The sequence below is a fragment of the Emys orbicularis genome, chromosome 22, assembly GCF_028017835.1.
Source record: "Emys orbicularis isolate rEmyOrb1 chromosome 22, rEmyOrb1.hap1, whole genome shotgun sequence".
Taxonomy (NCBI): Eukaryota; Metazoa; Chordata; order Testudines; family Emydidae; genus Emys; species Emys orbicularis.
Genome location: NC_088704.1, coordinates 17,370,534 through 17,390,769, shown reverse-complemented (window position 1 = coordinate 17,390,769; position 20,236 = coordinate 17,370,534). Strand labels below are relative to the sequence as shown.

The 20,236-nt window shown below is 38.9% G+C and overlaps 1 protein-coding gene across 1 annotated transcript; it reads left to right on the top strand.

The window, feature by feature from the left end:
- Nucleotides 1–12,617, top strand: SLC35E2B (solute carrier family 35 member E2B). The gene is given in 8 exon segments (XM_065421414.1): nucleotides 1–370; nucleotides 1,138–1,273; nucleotides 2,130–2,257; nucleotides 6,511–6,631; nucleotides 8,986–9,039; nucleotides 9,864–9,936; nucleotides 11,508–11,653; nucleotides 12,371–12,617. Coding segments are annotated over 8 exon segments (1,275 nt in total).
- Nucleotides 12,618–20,236: the final 7,619 nt, after the last annotated feature.

Sequence of the window (20,236 nt, the reverse complement as noted above, 5' to 3'; positions counted from 1 at the left end):
ATGTTGCTTTATGTTAAGACCAAACAGTAGTCTCCTGACATCAACATGTCGTCTGTAACAAACACTCAGACTCTGGTGGACTTAGATCCTCCTGTCCTTGAGGAAAAGTCAAAGGGGAAATCATTATTTCAGTTGGGCCCCCTCTTTGCTAGCAGGAGTGAGAAATTTGTAATTGCCAGGAGTGACAGTGTACCAGAAGAAAATGTACTGAAAATAACCATCACCGAGACTACAGTCATTGAGTCGGACTTGGGCATCTGGAATTCTCATGCTCTGATCTACCTCACATTGTGGTTTTTCTTCAGCTTTTGTACCCTTTTTCTTAACAAATACATTCTTTCACTGCTGGAAGGAGAGCCCAGCATGCTAGGTAATTATGATTTTCATTATAAGCTTCAGTTCCAATAAAATATTTGAGTGTCAGATTCTGTGTGATAGACTTAAACTGATGAGTGGTTTGTTCAGAGTGAGAGCAGCATGGTCAAGTGTTCTAAGCACAGGACTGGGGTCTAGGAATGCCTAAGTTGTAATTTTGGCCTTGACATGGACTCCCTCTGGCTTTTAGTGAATCTGCTAAATCACCGTGCCTCAGTTTCCCCCTCTAGAAGGTGGGATAAAACTATTTCATAGGGATTCTGTGAAGATTTGTAAGGTAATGTTTGTAAAGCACTTTAAAGAGGAGTGCTATATAATTTTTGTATACAATGAAACTTTGTAGTCTATTGAGTGGTAAAATTGTGTTTTTAGGGTTGTTGTTTTTTTTAACTTAAAGTCTAATTTTAAATAAATTGTTTGTATTCTTATCTCCAGAGACCTACATGTATCTAAGGTCTCACTGAATTGCAAAGGTTTGGTCTTCATATGACCATGAACAATAGTTGTGTTAACATACCTGGTTTTTAAGGAGTAGAGGGGCATGGTAACTATGAACTAATCTTTGTCTCTTATCCTGCTGGTCGTTTCAGAGGGAAAGGGTTTTTACTATAATTTTATGAAGCTTAGAGATAAGCATCTATATTTGTTGACACCTACCAAAGATCTCTGAAACTAAATTGATCTAATTTGGTATCTAGGATAGCTTGGTACTTAATGCCGTATTCATCTTCTGACCTCTCTTGGTTTCTCATTTTTCCTTAGGTGCTGTTCAGATGCTTTCAACCACTTTCATTGGCTGCATAAAAATGTTTGTTCCATGTTGTTTGTACCAGCACAAAACACGTATCTCTTACCCTCCCAATTTCATCATGACAATGCTGTTTGTTGGACTGATGAGGTAAATGGCTGAATATTTCCAGGGGGGCAGTATAGGTGGTAGCACTGTGTACTGCCTTACAGGAGACCCACTTTCACGTCTCTTCTTCCTTCATGAGAAGGGCAGAGGGCATTGTTCATACAAAACATTTTCTCAGAAATCTCACAATGATCCATCCGTCCTTCAGTTGCTCTTTCTAAACACCTCTTTTCTTCTGACAACAAGTCTTTGAAACTTTCTTTGCACTCCATTGGTTTTAATCCATCATCTCAAAAAAAAACAAAAAAAACCTCTCTCTTTTCTTAATATTTTCTTTTGGTGATGTGATGTTTCTCTTCTCTTTAAGACTAATACTTTGTTTTCATTCAGGACTACCAGTTGTTCTGATTATTACTATTTATTGTGGTATTGCTGTGTCCTCCTATTATCCTTTCCTAGCAATTTGTATCAGAAGTTACTTAAAATATTTATAAAATATTACATGTTGTTTTTAAACTTACATCTTTAAAAGAAAATATTTGCTATAGCCTTAGATAGAGCAGGACTATATATCATGCCTGATGAGAGGCTATTGAAACATTGTTTGGGCTCACCTTCACTTCAAGTCTAAATGGGTTTTTACTAAACTGGGAGCAGCTATTGAACAGTCTTTCAGCACTGTTGTGTTTTATGATTTAAAAGGAAACTGAATGGAAGCTACCTTTCATTCTGATGAAATAGGAAGCTAAATGTAGCATACATAATTTAGTTACTATACCACAAATGTGTATATTGTGGCACAGTAACTAAATTATGTTTGTTAAGCATCTAAAGCTAAAATAAGCCATTTAAGCATTGTTTTACTGTCTCTGCTTGACTTTGTATGTGTCTCTTTCAGGTTTGCAACCGTGGTTTTAGGTCTAGTAAGCTTGAAAAATGTGGCTGTTTCATTTGCTGAAACAGTTAAAAGCTCTGCACCTATTTTTACTGTCATTATGTCCCGGATGATTTTAGGGGAATACACTGGTAAGTAATTTGTTGGAATGTAATCATTTTGCAATGTAATGTGGGCTATTTGGCGATTGACAAAGAGATTCCATCTGAGTTGTTTAGTGATTAATGCAGCTGGAAAAATTGTCCTTATTGAACAGAGTCTAAACTGTAAATTGAGCAGGCAAGGACCTTTTTTAAAGTAATTTGTCAAAGGACAGTGTTGGTTGGAAATTTGCTTTTTTGACCAAAAAAAATACTGTTACAATTTTTTAGATACCATATATACTCGATCATAAGCCGGTTCGTTTATAAGCTGACCCCCCCAAGATGGATAAGTAAAAATGGAAAATTTTTATAACCCGTTCATAAGCCGACCCTATAATTCAGGGGTTAGCAAACTTTGGCTCCCAGGCCATCAGGATACGCCGCTGGTGGGCCGAGATGGTTTGTTTACCTCAAGCGTCCGCAGGCATGGCGGTAAACCTAAGTAAACAAAGTGTCCCGGCGCGCCAGCTGCTTACCCTGACGGGCCGGGACAGCAACTGGTGGGGAAATTTTTTTGGGGGGGGAGAAGCTGGGAGTCAGGGCAGTAACCCCTGTGACCACCCCCCCCACATGACCCCACCCCTAGCCTGGGATCCCCACACTCTCCCCAACCCATCCCTTCCCACTTTATCTGGGGAGGGCCAGGGGAGGATGTCTCTGAGCTGGCTGGAGCTGCTCCGGCAGGCCAGACTGGGCGGCGCAGCCACAGCATGTTCTAGTGGGCTGGGCCAGGCGGCACGGCTGCAGTGGGCGGGGCCGAGCGGCATGGCTGCAGCCGGCCAGCCCCGGAGCTGCAGCTGCTTCCGAGGCTGGGGGGGAGAGCAGCGTGGCCAGAAGCGGAGAGACTCTGGCCCCGCCTCTTCCCTTCTGGCTCTGCTGGCTGTGCTGCCTCTCCTTGCTCCCTCTGTTGGGGGGAGGGGCTGTGTCCCACCTCTCCCTCTCTATCCCCGTTCATAAGCCGACCCCCGTCTCTGGTGCTGCCCTTTTTGACTAAAAAAATTCGGCTTATGAACAAGAATATATGGTACATTTTTTAAAAATTAACTTTATGTATATGTTTCTCCCCTGTGGAAAGCTGCTGATCTGACAAGCATTTTAAAAATCTTGAGTGTCTTCACTGTGTCCAGCCTGAGGCTAAAAAATAAAACTGGCCTCTTACGTGCTGTTTCATAATCACCACTGAACTGCAATTGCATTCTAGTCTTCTAGTCTTTGAGAGACCTTGCCCCGATCAGCAATGTGCATTCTTCCTGACATGAAGTCTGAGGGGGAGAGGACTGAATGAAGCCAGAGGAAGGAGGATTAGCACAATCGCAGGGCAGGAGGGCAAATATTAATTTCTTCTGCCATTTGAGGACATTGACAAGAAAACCAAGACTGGAGAAGATCAATTTTAATTTACCTCTGCAGGGCAGATGTGCTGGTAACTCAGTACACCTATAATATCTTTAAATGCAGGTCAACAGCTTGTCTGAAATCTCCTTTGATTGAAACTAAAATATCCATTAGTTTTGAAATGAGAGGAGTCATTACTAAACAAGTTAAAATGTAGCTCATTAATTTTTTCTAAATTTGTATTATCTGACGCATGTCGTTTTGGAAGTACAGTAGTGTAAAGTAGGGCTGGATAAATTTTTTTGGCTGGAACTTTTTTCACTGAAAAATGCAGATTCAGCGTCACTGAAACACTTTGTGATTTTCTTTCTGGTTAGGTGAATTGTTTTCAGAAAAAAAAAACCCTCTCAGTCACAATTATTCATTTTAGAAAGACAGGGTGGGTGAAGTAATTGTGACATGCCCCACAGTACAATCTGGATTGTTGGATCATTGTGCCCTCTTAACTCTCCGGTCTGGAGTGCACTATGCCCTGCTTTGTTCTGTGAGCTGCCACTCTGCCCACTCACGCCAGCCCTCTAGCATGCAAGTCACCCCTAGACATATACCAGAGTGCTGTGCACAACCACTCTTGAATTACATACAGGGCGACACCTGCAGCATATTCCTAGTCCAGACTTGCACCCCAGAAATGTCCATTTTACACTGCTTAAGATCCCTTTGATCAGAGTAAACTCATTAATTTGTTTGTCTTTCCATCAAAAGGTATTAATATGCACCAGGCTTTGTAACCTGAGTGGATTCCCCAAACTTCAGTCAAAACCACACAGGCTTAGATAAAACATTAAAATAAGTTCATTAAGTACAGAAAGATAGATTTTAAGTAATTATAAGTGGCATAATCATAGAAGATCAGAATTGGTTACACAAAGAAATTCAAGATAAAATCGCAGTCTAATTCCTAAAGTTTATCAAGTTAAGTCAGATTTGAAGGTTTCTCTGACCCAAAAGCCTACAACAGTCTGTGCTAACTGGGAAGCTCTTCCAGTTAGGACCACTTCTCCCAGTTCAAATATTTCTTTGTCTTCCAAGTGATCTTGTTGCCTTCAGTATAGGTTTGGAAGGAAAGGGGACCTGATGATGTCACTGTCCCTTATTTTATACTCTCCTCCAGGTGTTGGAAAAATCCTTACTATGTCCTGGGGTTAGGCAGCCCCAGTGGCGGATTTAGAGTTAGTGGGGCCCTGTGCACAAATTCATTTTCGCCCCCTCCCACGACCCAGCCAAGAAAAAGATCATTCTCTTATGCCCCCCTTTTTCATTCTTTTTTCTTCATCCTCCTCCTATATTATAAGTAATGGGAAGTAAATTAAAATAAAGTGAGGTACCTTGATTGGGGTAGGAGGTTGGGGTGCAGGAGGGGGTGAGGGCTCTGGGCTGGGGCAGGAGGGTTGGGTGCGGGAGGGGGGAGGGGTCGGGCTCTGGGAGGAAGTTTGGGTGCAGGCTGCAGGCTCTGGGCTGGGGTAGGGGGTTGGAGTGTGGCGGGGGGCGGCGCTTACCTCAGGCGGCGCGGCTCCCAAAGCCACTGGCACACACACCCCTCTGGCAGCGGCTCCTAGGTGGGGGGGGGGCAGGGGTTCCCGGCCAATTGGAGCTGCGGAGTCGGTGCTCGGGGCGGGGGCAGCGTGCGGAGAGCCCCCCAAGGGTTGCAAGGACATGCCAGCCACTTCCGGGAATGGCATGGCATGGAAGGAGGAGGCAGAGCAGGCAGGGAGCCGCCTTAGCCCTGCTGCTGGCACTTCTCTGCGCACTCCTTGGGGTGAGGGGGGCAGCGGGTCTCTGTGCGCTCTCCAGGGTGGGGGCAGCGCTTGGAGCCACCTCCCCCCAACCAGGGGCGCGCAGAGACGTGCCAGCAGCCGGATGCTTCCAGGAGCAGCATGGGGCCACCGGCCATAGCATGCAGGCGGCCTGCCTGCCTGAGCCCTGCTACGCCGCCGGCCGGGACTCAAGTGCAGGTTGTCAGATGAGATTTGTCCTGCATTTTGGGGGCCCCCCTGTCAGTAGGGGCTCCGTGCCACCGCACGGTTTATTTCATGGTAAATCCACTTCTGGGCAGCCCCATTGCCTACGTGCCCTGCATTCAGTCCTTCATATGAATTGCAATTTCTTGCTTTTGTGTACCTGAGGCTTGACATGCAAGACTTGTGTTCACAGTTCCTTTGTTATTTCTAAGGAACTGGTCTGTGGGCATTTCCCAGACTCTCAGCACGTTTCAGTAACAAATACAGCAAAATCTCATAACTTCATATACAATGACACACACATTTCAACAGGACAGTAATGTTCAACAGATTATGACTTTTCCAGTGACACCACACAAGGCATACGTGGTACAAAATATATCATAGCCAGGATATATTCTGGAAAAAACCAGACCCGAAGAAGAGCTCTGTGTAAGCTTGGAAGCTTGTCTCTCTCACCAACAGAAGCTGGTCCAATAAAAGTTATCTCACCCACCGTGTCTCGCTAATTTCCTGGGACTGACACGGCTACAATAGCACTGCATACAATGATTCATTTTGACATTTTTGAAATGAAACATTTTGATTTTTTTGAGTTTAAACAGCTTTTCATTTTGAAATTACCTTCAATTTTATTTTAAAAGATGCAAAAACATTAAACACTCAAAATAGAAACAAAGTTTTATGTAGAACAGAACATTTTGTTCAACCTGAAACAATTATTTTTCAACTTTTTCCTTTTGCTGAAATTCCCCCAAAATTAGTTTTTGTGTTGACCCAAAATGATTTTTTTTTTTAATTTGGAACTGCTAGCAAACATAAAAATCCATTACTCACACAGCTCTGGTTTAAAGCCAATTTTTAATTTATTTTTTTCACTTACAGGATTGCTGGTGAATCTGTCTCTCATTCCTGTCATGGGAGGATTAGCTCTATGTACAGCCACTGAAATCAGTTTCAACATTCTGGGTTTTTCGGCAGCTTTGTCTACTAACATCATGGACTGGTGAGGCCTGATGAAGGTTGCATGTGGAGAAGAGAAGGAATTGTTAGTTTACAAATAAACTAAGCCATATCTTGTCCCAGACTGTACAGTTCAGCTGGTGTTTCCCATACAGTATATTGATTCTTGGTATTCAGAGAATTATTTCTTAATAGAAAGCATACTGCTCTTAGAGGTGAGAACGCCATACCTGTCAGAACACAGTGGATAAAGAATAGAACAACTCCTATGCTACAAAGTCATGTACAATTGAATTATCTCTGTTCATGACTCTTGACGAAGTCTTTACCAGGGATTACCAGTATGCAACCATTTTGTCATTTGTGACTAGCAGTGTCCTGGTTTGTAGCCTGTGGTAGCTTTTTCTTTTAACTACCAGGCGGAGGGTGGGACAGAGCCAATCAACTGCAGGTTCTTATTGCTGGTGAACTCAAATGGTGAATATACGTTGCTTATGTTTTTTTAATAAAATATGTGACCATGTTATGGAAGAATTGCCAAATGCATAAAACCAGTAATGCACAAGTATGTTGCAACTAATATATTATGGAAGAGCACTAGCAACTCTAAACTTAAGGTTGAGCATATATATATATATATATATATATTTAATGTTGCTAATAAGATAATTGAAGTACTCTAAGTTAGGTTATTGGGATAATATTTTAATATGCTAGGTTAACAATGAGTTCAAATACCACATGAAAATGGAAAACTTCAGGCATGGTAAATCATTATTGACTATAGTTAAACTCAAAGTAATCAGAAAGCCATGACAGTTTTCTGATACACTTATATCCTATTGCAAGGTAAAATATATAAACTAAAATGCAGAGAACTTTCTGATTCTTAAATATGTTTAAGGCAGTTGAGATTATCTACAAAATTCTTCAGTCGTGTGTCTGCATTAAATGGTGGGCAATTCAAAAATAATCAGTGTAATAGACTGCTGGGAATTTTTGTTTACAAAATGTCAAATTCTGTGGTCCAGAATTGTTTACAGGGGACACTGGTTCTTGCCACTGTTGTTGTATTTGGATTAGTATTCATGTCCAGCCCGTCATTTCCTTTAAAAGTTTTGCCTTTTAGATCTAATTGGGGTCCAGATATCCTTGTGTTAAAACAAAATAGGCAGACAAGATGATTGTAGGCCTGATTCTACACACTTGTTCATTTGTATTCACTTAGCATAAGTATAAATAAATACACCAGGTGCAAGACAGTGATGATTCTAGCCTCTATTTCAAATCATTTCTGTCTATATCTCAAGACAGATGCAAGTGCAGGCATGAGAGGGCTGTGTGCATCTTTTATTTTTAAAATTATGTACCTGCAAATCAGGTGTGGTGCTTCTGCTTTGGTTAATTGCAGTGTTGTAGATTAGTCTGAATACTGAATAACTATGCACTTATTTGTTCTAAATGCCCATATCAATGCACTACACCATCACAGGCTGGATATTCTTGCCTTGTATTAATTTTTATCACTATTTCCTAGAGCACAGCTGAACAGTAAAAGAAAAATAAAGAGTATTTTAGTTCAGTTCTCTAGGAAGCACTTGAAAATTTAAAGTCTAAACCATTTATATTTAAAATGTTAACTGCAAAGGAACCTTACACTGCTTCTGAATGTTAAAAGTTAATAAGGCAATGCAAAAATGTAAATTAGCATTTTCACTTGCAGTATGTCAATATTTATATGGAATGTGTAGAGTAGATTGGTGTTTTGTATATATTTCAAAGACAGTAATATATGAATCTGAGACTTAGCTGGTTAAAAGAAAAAAGTAGTGCAGTTGGGAGAATATTAAAATAAAATAACGTTGTATTGTGGTAACTTTATAATTCTGGGAAGATTTTGTTCAATACAGTAATTGTGTTATAGTGCGTTCTGTAATTCTCTGATCTTACTTTCATTTCTTTTAAAAAAGTTTATTACTTAATAGTGAATAGTGTGCTGTTTATAAAATGGGAAATTAAAGCAAATTAATTAAATTTAAAACAGGATATCAAAACTTTCTAAAGTATGTTATAGGATATTCATTTTATCTATATCTATATAGATATAGATATATATATACAGATATAGATATAAATATATATGCAGCAAAAGAAGTTAAATTGCTTACTAAAGGCCTTCTTTCTGAATGCATCTTTGTTCTGATCTGTAAAGTATTCTGTTTAAATGCATGAAATAGAAGAAAACCCAGTGTAAATCTGAAGTTGTATATGACTGTCAGGAAGTATTTTATTGAAAACCTCATTTTCTGTCTTATGGAAATTACCATTAAGTTCATTGTTTCATCTGTTCACTATAAATGGCGCCTACAGATAAATGTTTTGATTTTGTTTCCCCAGTTTGCAAAATGTTTTTTCCAAAAAGCTGCTCAGTGGAGACAAATATAGGTTTTCGTAAGTATCTACAATATTTCAAATATACAGCTTACAGAAAGGACCCAGGAAACATCAGGGAAACACTTGTTTATAGTCATGTGGGACTGGGACAAGACTTTCTGTCTTCTCTATGTAGTTTGCTGATGACAGGTATATCCTATATACTGTACTTTAAATGATTGTGTGTCAGGAGAGGGACGAAAAACTTTTGTATCCAAAATATCCATAAGCATTTGCTGGGGAAACTAAATCATGATCAACCAGAAATTCCCTCAGGATATCTAAAATGACAGTCACTTACTCCCAAACACAAAAATAACTCCTTGGGGCCCAAACCTGGAAGCCCTCCATCTGCATAGAACTCCCACTAGGCTTGCAGAAACAGGCCCTTAATTTCCATTCCACATTTTAAAACTCATGAACAGTACATGAAGGTATTAACAATACAGAACGCATGAATCAGTAATCAATTATTGCAGCAAATTCTGCCTATCCACAATTACAATACCTTTGAAAACAAATGATATAAAATGTTAAGTGAACACTACAGTGTGTTGTTCAGAAGCAATTCCATAAACTGAATTTGTTTTTTAAAAACAGCTTGCCTATTAAATTCAAGGCCATCTCAGCCAGCATGGAAAGCAAACTTTGTTAGTTCTATAAGAAATTTTGAATTTGTCTTCCACGAGACTTTTAGCTGATATTTTTAAAAGGTTTTTTGACCACTGTAAAGTGTCAGTGCAGAGATTTCTATTTAAATGTAATACAGCTTTCTTTCTGTTACAGTTAAGGAAAAGCTTTTAAAAATATTTATTTTTGTATTATTTGATTTCCATTTATAGTGCTCCAGAACTTCAGTTTTACACAAGTGCTGCTGCAGTTATTATGCTCATTCCAGCTTGGATATTTTTCATGGTAAGAATTTTTATTTGTTAACAAAGATTAATTTTGCTGACAGTGTATTGCCAGCAGCTACAAATTACTTCACAACTCCTTCTAATCGAGTACATTTATTCTTAAGGCAAAAGCATTACTGAGAAAACCTATACAAAACAATGGAAGTTCCTATACACATGCTGAAAGCTTATTAGAGGTCACACATCAGAGTTATGGGGCCCTAACAGGACAAAGTCCTTCCAACCCTTCAACAAGGGTTGCCTTCTCCCCCGCCCCCCCGGACAGAAGATCCTGTTTGCTGGATCAGAAAGAAGGCCCTGAGTCATTTTAACTGCAGTCCTTTTATGCCAAAACCCTTTCTTTGTTTGTTACTTGGTCTCTGGAAAATCCAGTTTGAACCAGCATATGTGTGGATCCCAAGGGGTGGTACCTCTCTGGATGTGTTTAAATCCTACACGAGTCATTTTAATCACCCCCTACTGGTTTTGGTTCCTGGAAGAGCTTTGATAATCCTCCACCATGAAGTAGATCACAATCATGCATACAATCCCTGGCCCACAGTGATATATAAACTTAATATATGTTCCACCAAAGATACTGTATGCAGTTACAATATCTGTCACAAAAGCAATTATTGTAACCATGCTAGCTAGATCAAAGAGGTCTTCAAAAATATCCCCATGCAGTGCTTGGACACATTAGTGTTTTGATTCAGAAGATGCATGGTTCCTGGTTCTCTTTAAAATCCTCTTGTGTGATCACCATTTCATTGTTGTTTGGGGAGGGGGGAATACAAATTATTTTCAAAAAGTGATGCTGAGGGAGAACCTTAGTTTTTAATCTGAATAAAAACAGCTCAAATATAAAGGAAGGAAGAGAGCAGCAATAGTGAAAGAACATATGCCTCTAATTCTGATTACCATCAATTCCTGTGCTAGGTGACTACAACAGATTGGCAGACTTTAGGCTCTTTACAGGAATAGAGAGCTCTTCTACTGAGTGACCTGAGATTTTGGTGCTAAAACCCTTAATTAGTAGAATTATAATAGTTGGTTAAGATCTCAACATGAATTCAGGGTAGATACTGAGAGGGGATGAGTTTGGACACTAACTCAGGGTCAGTGTGCTCTGTTTAGGGTGGGTTAGGAACTCATCTCATTGTGAATGGGCCAAGTCATCATGACAATCAAATTACATCAACAGTTACAAAATTAAATCTGTCATCTCTTTGGGTAAGGCTAGGTGTCAGGGTTGGTGGAGGGTTAATAGAGAAGCTTTTTGTTGTAACAAGTTAATATTCAAAGGAGGAAATATCACACAGGATAAGTGACAAATAAGGAAAAGTTCAGATAGATAAGGCTTAGGCTCTCCTTGCTCTCTCATGCAGAGAAGATAAAACATGAAGGGTATAAACATTCCATCTCCTACTTCTGAAAATTAGATTAAATATTCCTGTCTTTATTTCCAGTATAAAGAAGTGCCTCCTTTAGGCCTAGGGGTAAAATTAAGTTGCCTAGCCTATGTTTGCTTGTAAAAGAAAACAGGACACAGCTAGATTCTTAAAATCCTGTTCCATTCTTTGGCTTTAGGATGTGCCAGTGATTGGGAAAAGTGGAAGGCGTTTCAGTTACAACCAAGATGTCATTGTACTGCTCCTAATAGATGGAGTCTTGTTCCATTTGCAGAGTGTTACAGCATATGCCTTGATGGGAAAGATTTCTCCTGTAACTTTCAGGTAAAACTATAGATTTTGTGTCAAAATTATGGTTCTTTCCTTCCTTAGACCATCTCATACTGGTAACTGATTGAAAATGCTATACGGTGGAATAAATAAAATAAATTCTATATGTATTCCAAATTAATGAGGATGTTTTCCAAATCCAAAAATCAAACATAGGGCCAAATCCTTGTACTGTATGAGTAGTACCACTGGTTGCAAAGGAACTACTGCTTTTGTGTGTAAGGACAACAGGATTTGATCCTTAGCATTATGCTTGTGGGACAGGTATGCACAGTTCTTAGCCTCATTTCACATAAATAAGCAACCACATAGGGATACACTTACAAATTGCTGAATGGAGTTTTAGGTGTGTGATTCTAATTTTAAAATATTTGCTGATACTGCCAGTTTTCTGGTGGGAATGAGTAGGTGAGTGGATTAGCCAAGGGAGAATTAGTGACATTCTATTGTATGCTTTTAAAAAAGCAGCATGTCTCTTACTTGGTGACTTTAATTATTCCCATTAGCTCTCAGTTTAGGGATATTACACAAATGTTATTGCTGATACTTAAAGGAGTCACTTTTTTATTAGCCTGAGCAGGAAAAGTGGAATCTGGCTTTCTGCAAGATAAAGCACCAAAAGATCCAAGTGTGATGGAGCATACTGAATATATTGTGTGTGGCGAATGTCAAAGCCTTTCAGTCCTTAATATTTGTGTTTTGTTGTTTCAGTGTTGCTAGTACTGTGAAGCATGCGTTGTCAATCTGGCTAAGTATTATTGTGTTTGGTAACAAAATTACAAGCCTCTCAGCCATTGGGACAGTTCTAGTAACAATTGGCGTTTTGCTATATAACAAGGCAAAGCAACATCAGCAAGAAACAATACAAAGCCTGGCAGTGGCAGCCTCACAACCCTCACAGAGCACAACTGAAGATACCAAGCCACTAATATCCAAGGATTTAAAGCCATATGATTGATATGGCTCTTAATTCTTCCATCACAACCTGACACAACTCAGAGGATCTCTGTCTTAAATGGACGCTACCCCAGCTGTTGACAATGCTTGGTTTCTTTGAATTCACAACAGGTGAAAGAATGGACTTTGCTGCAGAGAGGAAAAAAAGGAGAAGATCCTATAAGCCCTGGTTTACTAGAAACTGACATGTAGAACCGAAGACCAAGAGTAATCCAACATGGTAAACATTGGCTTCATACTCCTTCCTTGACTCTGCAAATAAATAACAAGACTATATTGGAGATAAAACTTCAGTGTCAGATGGAAAAATAACTTGTACCCCAGCCCCACCAAAGTAATGTGATAACGTGACCCATCCCTGTTTTCTGCATGCTTGCAGTAGGATGAAACTAGTGGATAGGAAAAAAATGTCTAGTTGCCACTCTTTTTAAACATCCTAGACTGTGTGTGTGCATGGTGAGGATCTGGAAGAAAGCACTTTGAAAGACAAAATCAGTCATTTTCGTTTACACAGCTGTTAGTGTAAACTACGAATATGGGCAGCTACTCTTGAGTATAAAGCCAGCAAAGAGAATTTGTGCTTTCCTTTGAAATTCTCTAACAACTGGAGCATTGCAGTTTGCCTGGGTACCGACCACATTCGTGTGTCTACAAAACTGAAACACACACACACATGCCTATATACTAGGAGTCAACACAAATAAGTATAGTTGCTATCAGGCAAAAAACACTGGAAATTTTCAGAAATAAATGAGGCATCAGCATTTCCATAGTAAGTACTGTCTTAATTTTAGAAATATAAAAGTTTCCTTTGCATTGTAATTTATCATAAAATATTTTTAAGGCAAGAGGGGAATGAGTTTGATTTTTCTTTTTTTAATTTATAGGAGAGCAGTTAAAAACAATAGACTTCTTGAAACTCGGGGTTACAACTCTGTCTTTAGCTTTTGTGCTCAAGTATTTTAGTATGTCCTGTTACAGTGATAAGAAGTCAGAGTGGATAGAGTTTAAGGGTCGAGTTTTAACCTTAAACTGAGAATATTCTGGCATCTGTTTTTTTTAAGTTTTTTTTTTTTTAATTTTGCATGATATAGTATTTTAAAAAAATCAGTGCTTTGAGAGAAAGAAGGTAGAAAGCTTCAGCTTCATTTTGATTATTTCACTTTTAAAAAATGCTAAATCTTTCTTCATTGTTGTCAAGATTACAGCATAGGCCTCTCTCTCTCTCCATAGGGCAGCCACAGTCATTAATCAAGATTTAGAAATTTCCTACAGTAACTGGTGTAGTCCTGGTTTTACCTAATGTTAGTGAAACCCAAATCAGTGTCATGAAGCACAGTGTATCATGCCATAGGCATGTCCTAACTTTTATCAGACAAAAATATAGCAACTTGCTCTGTGTACAGTCAGATTTATCTCTCAAACAATGTGGAAAAAAATAGAATCCTACTAAAGATGTAGTTACTAGGTAGGTACTGTGTTAAAAAACTAAAACTTTTTAAAGTAAAATTAAAATGTCTTGTATGTATTTTACAAGTGATGGATTTGCTCAATCATATAGGGCTTTTAATATAAAAGAAATTGCCCTTTCAACTGCTAACAATAAGTTCTTTTCTCCAGTAAACCAAACCATTAAACTACAAGTAACAAACCCCTATAAGATGCAATCTGGGGATCATGAAGTGTTTGGGCTGTGAAAAATTGGGAACAAAAAACAAAGCTAAGGTATTATTCTCAAAGTGTTAATCCTTTTTTGCCGCCTACACACTAATGTTTGCACTAGCTTTATGTCTGCCCATCTGACATGATCTGGAGAGTGGTCTGTGCTGTAAGGTCAGGGATATTGGGTCCACACCCAAACAAAGCTATTCATTGTTTAAAAATCCAGTAGTTAATGTAGAGTGGACATGCTGCAATATAAAACTGTTTCCTTTTAGCTGTTAGATATAACTTGCAATTGTAGTTGTCTCTTTAGACCTGTTTACTTATTTGGGCAAATCTGCTGCATGTCTAGATCCCTTTAGGGAAATAAAAAATTAAGCTTAGAGTTCTGTTTGACAACATGCTAGCTTCAGAAGAGTCTGTCTATATGAAAGAGCCTACTATCTATCCCATAATAAGTTGAGCATAGTCAGTAGAATTTATTGGACACATTCTGCACATAGCCAATTGGCATATGTTTCCAGCCTGGCACTATTTTTCTCATCTACACAAGGGATAAACAGATCTGTAGCTCCATTTGCCTTGTGACAGCTCAACATCTAGCCAAATAAACTATGTGAATCAGCCAAATTTCAGATGAATGTCATCTAGATGCAAAGCCCTAGGTAAAGCTGTGCACTCTGTGAGATCTAGCTCATTTTTAAGCTCTGCCTTCCAATAGTTGACTTAGCATTCTGCCAAGAATTTACAGTTGCAATTTCACTGAGATTTTCAAAGACCAGTATCCCTTCTTGGCTTACATAAAGGTAGATAATTGTCAATAATTGTGCACGGAATCAATATTTTAAGTGTCTAGCATATTTTTTATAGAAAGTACACATCTTCCATAAACTGCCATTTTAAGATGTTATATAAGTGGCTTAATGAAAGCATTGTTTTTTTTTTTTTTTTTTTTTTTTTTAGCTTGTCCTGATGTAAGTTACCCAATGCATTATTTTCACTGCCAGTTTCTTTTTGGTTGCATATGCCTTTTTGTTAAAGAGAAAATACGTGAACTGCATGCAAAGATTGCTTGGATTTGGATCGTTAGGTGGCTCAACAGTCAGGCCTTTGAGGTCCATTAAACTCCAAGAACAGAGTTCTCTAATGTTCTCTCTTTGGAAAACATGACAAATTTCCTGTTGCCAAAGAGTATAATATGTTTGTTTGAAAACCAAAGGACACATCCTTATTTTGCATGCATGATTTTACTGCATCAGAATAAATATATAGGCTTGGATTTCTGGAATGTCATAGGGCCTTCAACTAAAGCATTGTGTGAATATCTAGCTAATTTGGCAAGGACGGTGATACTGAAAACCACAGGATAAAGAAAAATCACAGCAGGCTAAGGCAGGTATTTATTTTAAAATTTCCCCCCAACCCTAGTATGGCATACTGATGCTTGACTGAAGGGACCAACTGACTTGCAAATATAAGGAAACAGATAGTTCTGCATTTTGTACATTAACTATGATGATACTATCCCCAAAACTATATATCCACCATCTGAAGATGTGGTTAATAAAGCTGCTGTCAGACAATGATTATTATATATATTAATCTCCCCGTGGATATAAAATGCTGGGTTAATTGTAATTAGGTTGTGACCATTTCATGTTGAATCCCTTTCTCCCCTTATGACTAGTGATCCCAGTGTTCTAGCCACTCTGCAATTTGATCTTTCTCTAACTTTCCTATAAAAATCTGAGTAGCATTTGTCGCACAAGTGAATTACTGTGAAGACTCCATTATATTGCATTGACTCTGCTGCCTGGATTTTAGCACAGGTGACTTACTTAAGCAGCCATAAGGAATAATACCTTATTCAAATATGAATCAAAGCTGATATTTTTTGTTTGTTTTTAAAAGGCAATTATAACTCATGGCCCATTCCTGACTTTTATTCATAGTTTCTCCCCTTTTCTGCGGGTTATTTTCCCTGTGTTTTCATCTTTTAGTGGATGTAGGTTAGGGATGTAAATATTGATTAAAAAGTTAACCGTTTAAACTATTAAAATTATATTGTTTAATCGGTTAACCGATTAAAGGGAGAGAGGCTGGGGTTGGCTGGTCGGCCCAGGGCTTGGGCCGCTCTGGCCGGCTGGCCCAGGGTTGGGGGTTAATGGTTAGGTGGGTTAACCAGTAAGACTAATGCTTACTGGTTAACCGTTTAATATTTTATATCCCCAGTGTAGGTGCTTTAAGTTTACCCTCATACCAATAGCAAGGGATAGGTGTCTTGAAAATAACTCGGACATTTTCTTTTCTCTTGTTCTCTTTCCAACCACTGCAGATCTCTATAATCACTCTTGTGTTTGTCTTAAGGAATGAAAGTGCTCCCAAGGCCAGCCCAACATGATGCCTCAGAACTGGGGTGGATGTTTAGCCTTGCTTTTCAACATAAACTTCAAACCAGAATGATTATAATGGAGTCATACAGTGGGATAAACTGAGTTTCTCTTGCAGCATAGCATGTATAGGGTGGTGGTTTTCTTTTGGAGGTTATGGAAGCCTGGTCTGTGTGTTAAGGATTCTTTTCAATGTCAGCAAAGGCATTGTGCTTTTCCCTCTCAACTCCATCCTCAGTTCTGTTTTCTAACTCATCACATAGGTAGCTCCTGTCTCCTTTTGAATGGATATTAGGACTTATCTTAGCCACTGTGAGGGTAGGGGCATGTGGACTAAAAAGCCAGATTTGTATTCGGTAAGCTCGTATCGCTGCAGATTTGAGTCATGAATCAGCATTGGGTGTCATGGAATTTACAATCCTATAAATATGAACACCTGTCCATTTTTTTTGCATACACTGTATGGGTAACATTACATAGGGTTGTCTGATTTTAGGGTCTTATTCAGCTAAGATGGGCAGTGAGGCAATAAGCCTGCAAAATCCACAGACTTGGCATCTAATTCACCTAAAAACAAAATTATACCTTGCAATTGTGGCTCAGACTTTTGCAAATTTATAAAGCTTTTTAAGCCTCTTCTAGAAAGCTGAACACTTCATGCCTATTTTAGCAGCATTTTACTAAATTAATGACGCTTCTGGAACCACATTTTGCTAGTCAAATTAGTAACCCTGTCTAAGAAAATATGAGTCAAACTACACCAGCTGGGCACCTCCTCTTCTAACTGTTTTTAGGAGAGAATCAAATCACTTCTTCTCTATCCTATCAGTAAGGGATGGAGAAGAGGAGGAGCAGGAGACCAGAAATGGTCATCAGTATCCACTTTGAGAGAATTTCAGTTCCTGAATTGCAGTAAGGCAGGGCTTGCTGAAAGCCTCAGAAAGTTGCTGTGGTTCAGCACCCCCAGAGCCAAGTTTTTGCTAACTAGTCATTGATCAGGAGAAAGAATCAGTGAATTGCCGTTTCAATGCAGGCAGACGGATCTAAATGAAGATTTAAATAAGTGTGTTACAGAAGAGAGGAATTTATAAAGTGGGTAATAGTAGGGTGAACAGATAGCAAGTGAGAAAAATTGGGACCCTTTTTTTTCAGGGGAAACGAGATAGTTGTGTATGTAAGACAGAGCCCCTAATATCAGGATGTCTGGTCACCCCAGCTAAGGGTATTGGCTCACCATTCAGCAGTCCTTTAAATGGAAGATACCTTAGTGTCTGAGAAACTTGAAAACACAGTAGCTCTAATTGCTGCTTCTATGTCAGGGCCAAACCTTTATGTATTTGATACCAAACTACGAATGTTGGACTGAAATACACTGTACATATTATTTTGTAGGTATTTTGTATAGTCACAATTCCGGTATTTATGTAAGGTAGGACATTTGAGTACTTTCTAAAAAAAAAAAAAAATCCATCATGCATAATCAATTAAATATAACTGTTAATTCTGTTTGTAATACATATCTGATCCTGTGGATACCAATCATGATTGTTCCTGTGTATGATGCAAACAGACATGATTAAACATCCTCGTTTTTTACTTATTCTTGAAAAGAATAAAATTAATGTATAATGTTTTTATTATTTCTTCTAAGAAAAAAATAAAAAATTCCATCATGTAAGTTTCTATCTGTGAATGTGGTTATTTAAATACATATGAAAACTTTCTTCAGTGATCCGTGACTGTACCTTGGTAACGCAGCTGAAACTCCCAAACCCCAGGCATACTGGGGACGATGAGGAAAAAAACAGCCTTTTTCTATTAGACAATGTAAATCTCTCTCTGGGGAAGGTGGGGCACAGTGTATTCTGGTGAGTAGAGCAGCTAACAAGTAAGGACTTTTCGGGTATGTCTACAAAGGGATTAAAAAAACCCATGGTGGCCCGGTCAGCTATCTCTGGCTCATAGGGCTTGGGCTTTGGGGCTGAAAAATTGCTTTGTAAATAAAATTGCTGGAGCCCAAACTCTAGGATCTGCAAGGGTTGATGGTCCCAGAGCTCACGCTGGAGTCCGAGCCAAAATGTCTGCACAGCAATTTTTAGCTCCACTGCCCGAGCGCGGTCAGCTCAACTGCCCAAGTCAGTTGACCTGGGCCAACTGCAGCCATGCTGCAGGTCTTTTATCCCTGTGTAGACATACCCTTAGGTTCTAAATGCTGTCTCTAGGAGTGGAGTGTGGTCTAAGGATTAGAGTCTGGGACTGGGAATTAGGCCATCTGAATGCAGTCTCATTTCTACTACTGAACTGCCTTGTGACCTTTGACAAGTTGCTTAATCACCCTAGCAATTTTGCCCATCTGCAAAATAAGATTAATACATTTGTATCTCATTGGGGTGAGGGTTAATAAATATAAATAAAATAAATTAATTAATGGAGATATCCCATCTCCTAGAACTGGAAGGGACCTTGAAAGGTCATCGAGTCCAGCCCCCTGCCTTCACTAGCAGGACCAAGTACTGATTTTGCCCCAGATCCCTAAGTGGCACCCTCAAGGATTGAACTCACAACCACCCTGGGTTTAGCAGGCCAATGCTCAAACCACTGAGCTATCCCTCCACCCCTTAATGTTTCAATGCTTCTGTTTGACAGTACTAATTTTTGTTATAATTGTATAATTAAGCTGAATTCCACTTTGATTGGTTTTTGTCATCTAATTTCTTAGCCATATATGGTTATAACAGACTTTCTTCATCTGCTGTTTGTTCTTGAGATTGCCTGTTTTCAAGTTATAGGCACCATTGTGTCAGAATTTGTAATGCTTGTTCTTTCAGTGTGCTGCCTCCTAGTGTGCATTCATTCCTTGATCTATGACATTTATATGCTTTATTTCAGAGCTTTTGCATTACTTGGATGTCTTGATTTTGTTAATTTAATGTCTTTCTAACAGTGATGCTCTAGCTCATCAAAAGTTGCTTTTGCTCAACAGAAATTAGGATTTGATGCAAGAAATTCTTGGTTAAATTTCTGTGCCTTTGTTTCATGCCAGAAGTCAGACTAGATTATCATAATGGTCCCTTCTGGTCTTAAAATCTAAAAATCTTTAATGTTAATGAAAGATGGTGGCATGATAACTCTGGAACCTGAAATCATCCTATTTATGGACAGAATATGTGCAATAAAAGCTGAACCAGATAGAGGCACTCTGTCAGAATGATGACCCATATTATAAGGAATGTATCAGTACACCTGTCCTGGCTTCTCTTGACACTTACAGTGAGACTCCCAGTTATGGTGTTTTTTTCACTATAGACACAAACACGTTTCCTGTAAATTTCCAATCCAGAATAAACAGGTAAGGCATCTGGTGTGCATTTAGCTGGTAAACTGGAGGTAATTAGTACCTCCTACCTCATTACAGAGCCACAAGGAAAAAATTTGGCTTAAGTTGTTATATAAAATATTTAATTTTTATTTAAGAAATTTGTTTTAATAGAGGTTATTGAAAATAAGCAAAATTTTGTTTTATGGGGACTTTACCCTTAATTTCTACTTGGTCTGTCGATTAATCGCA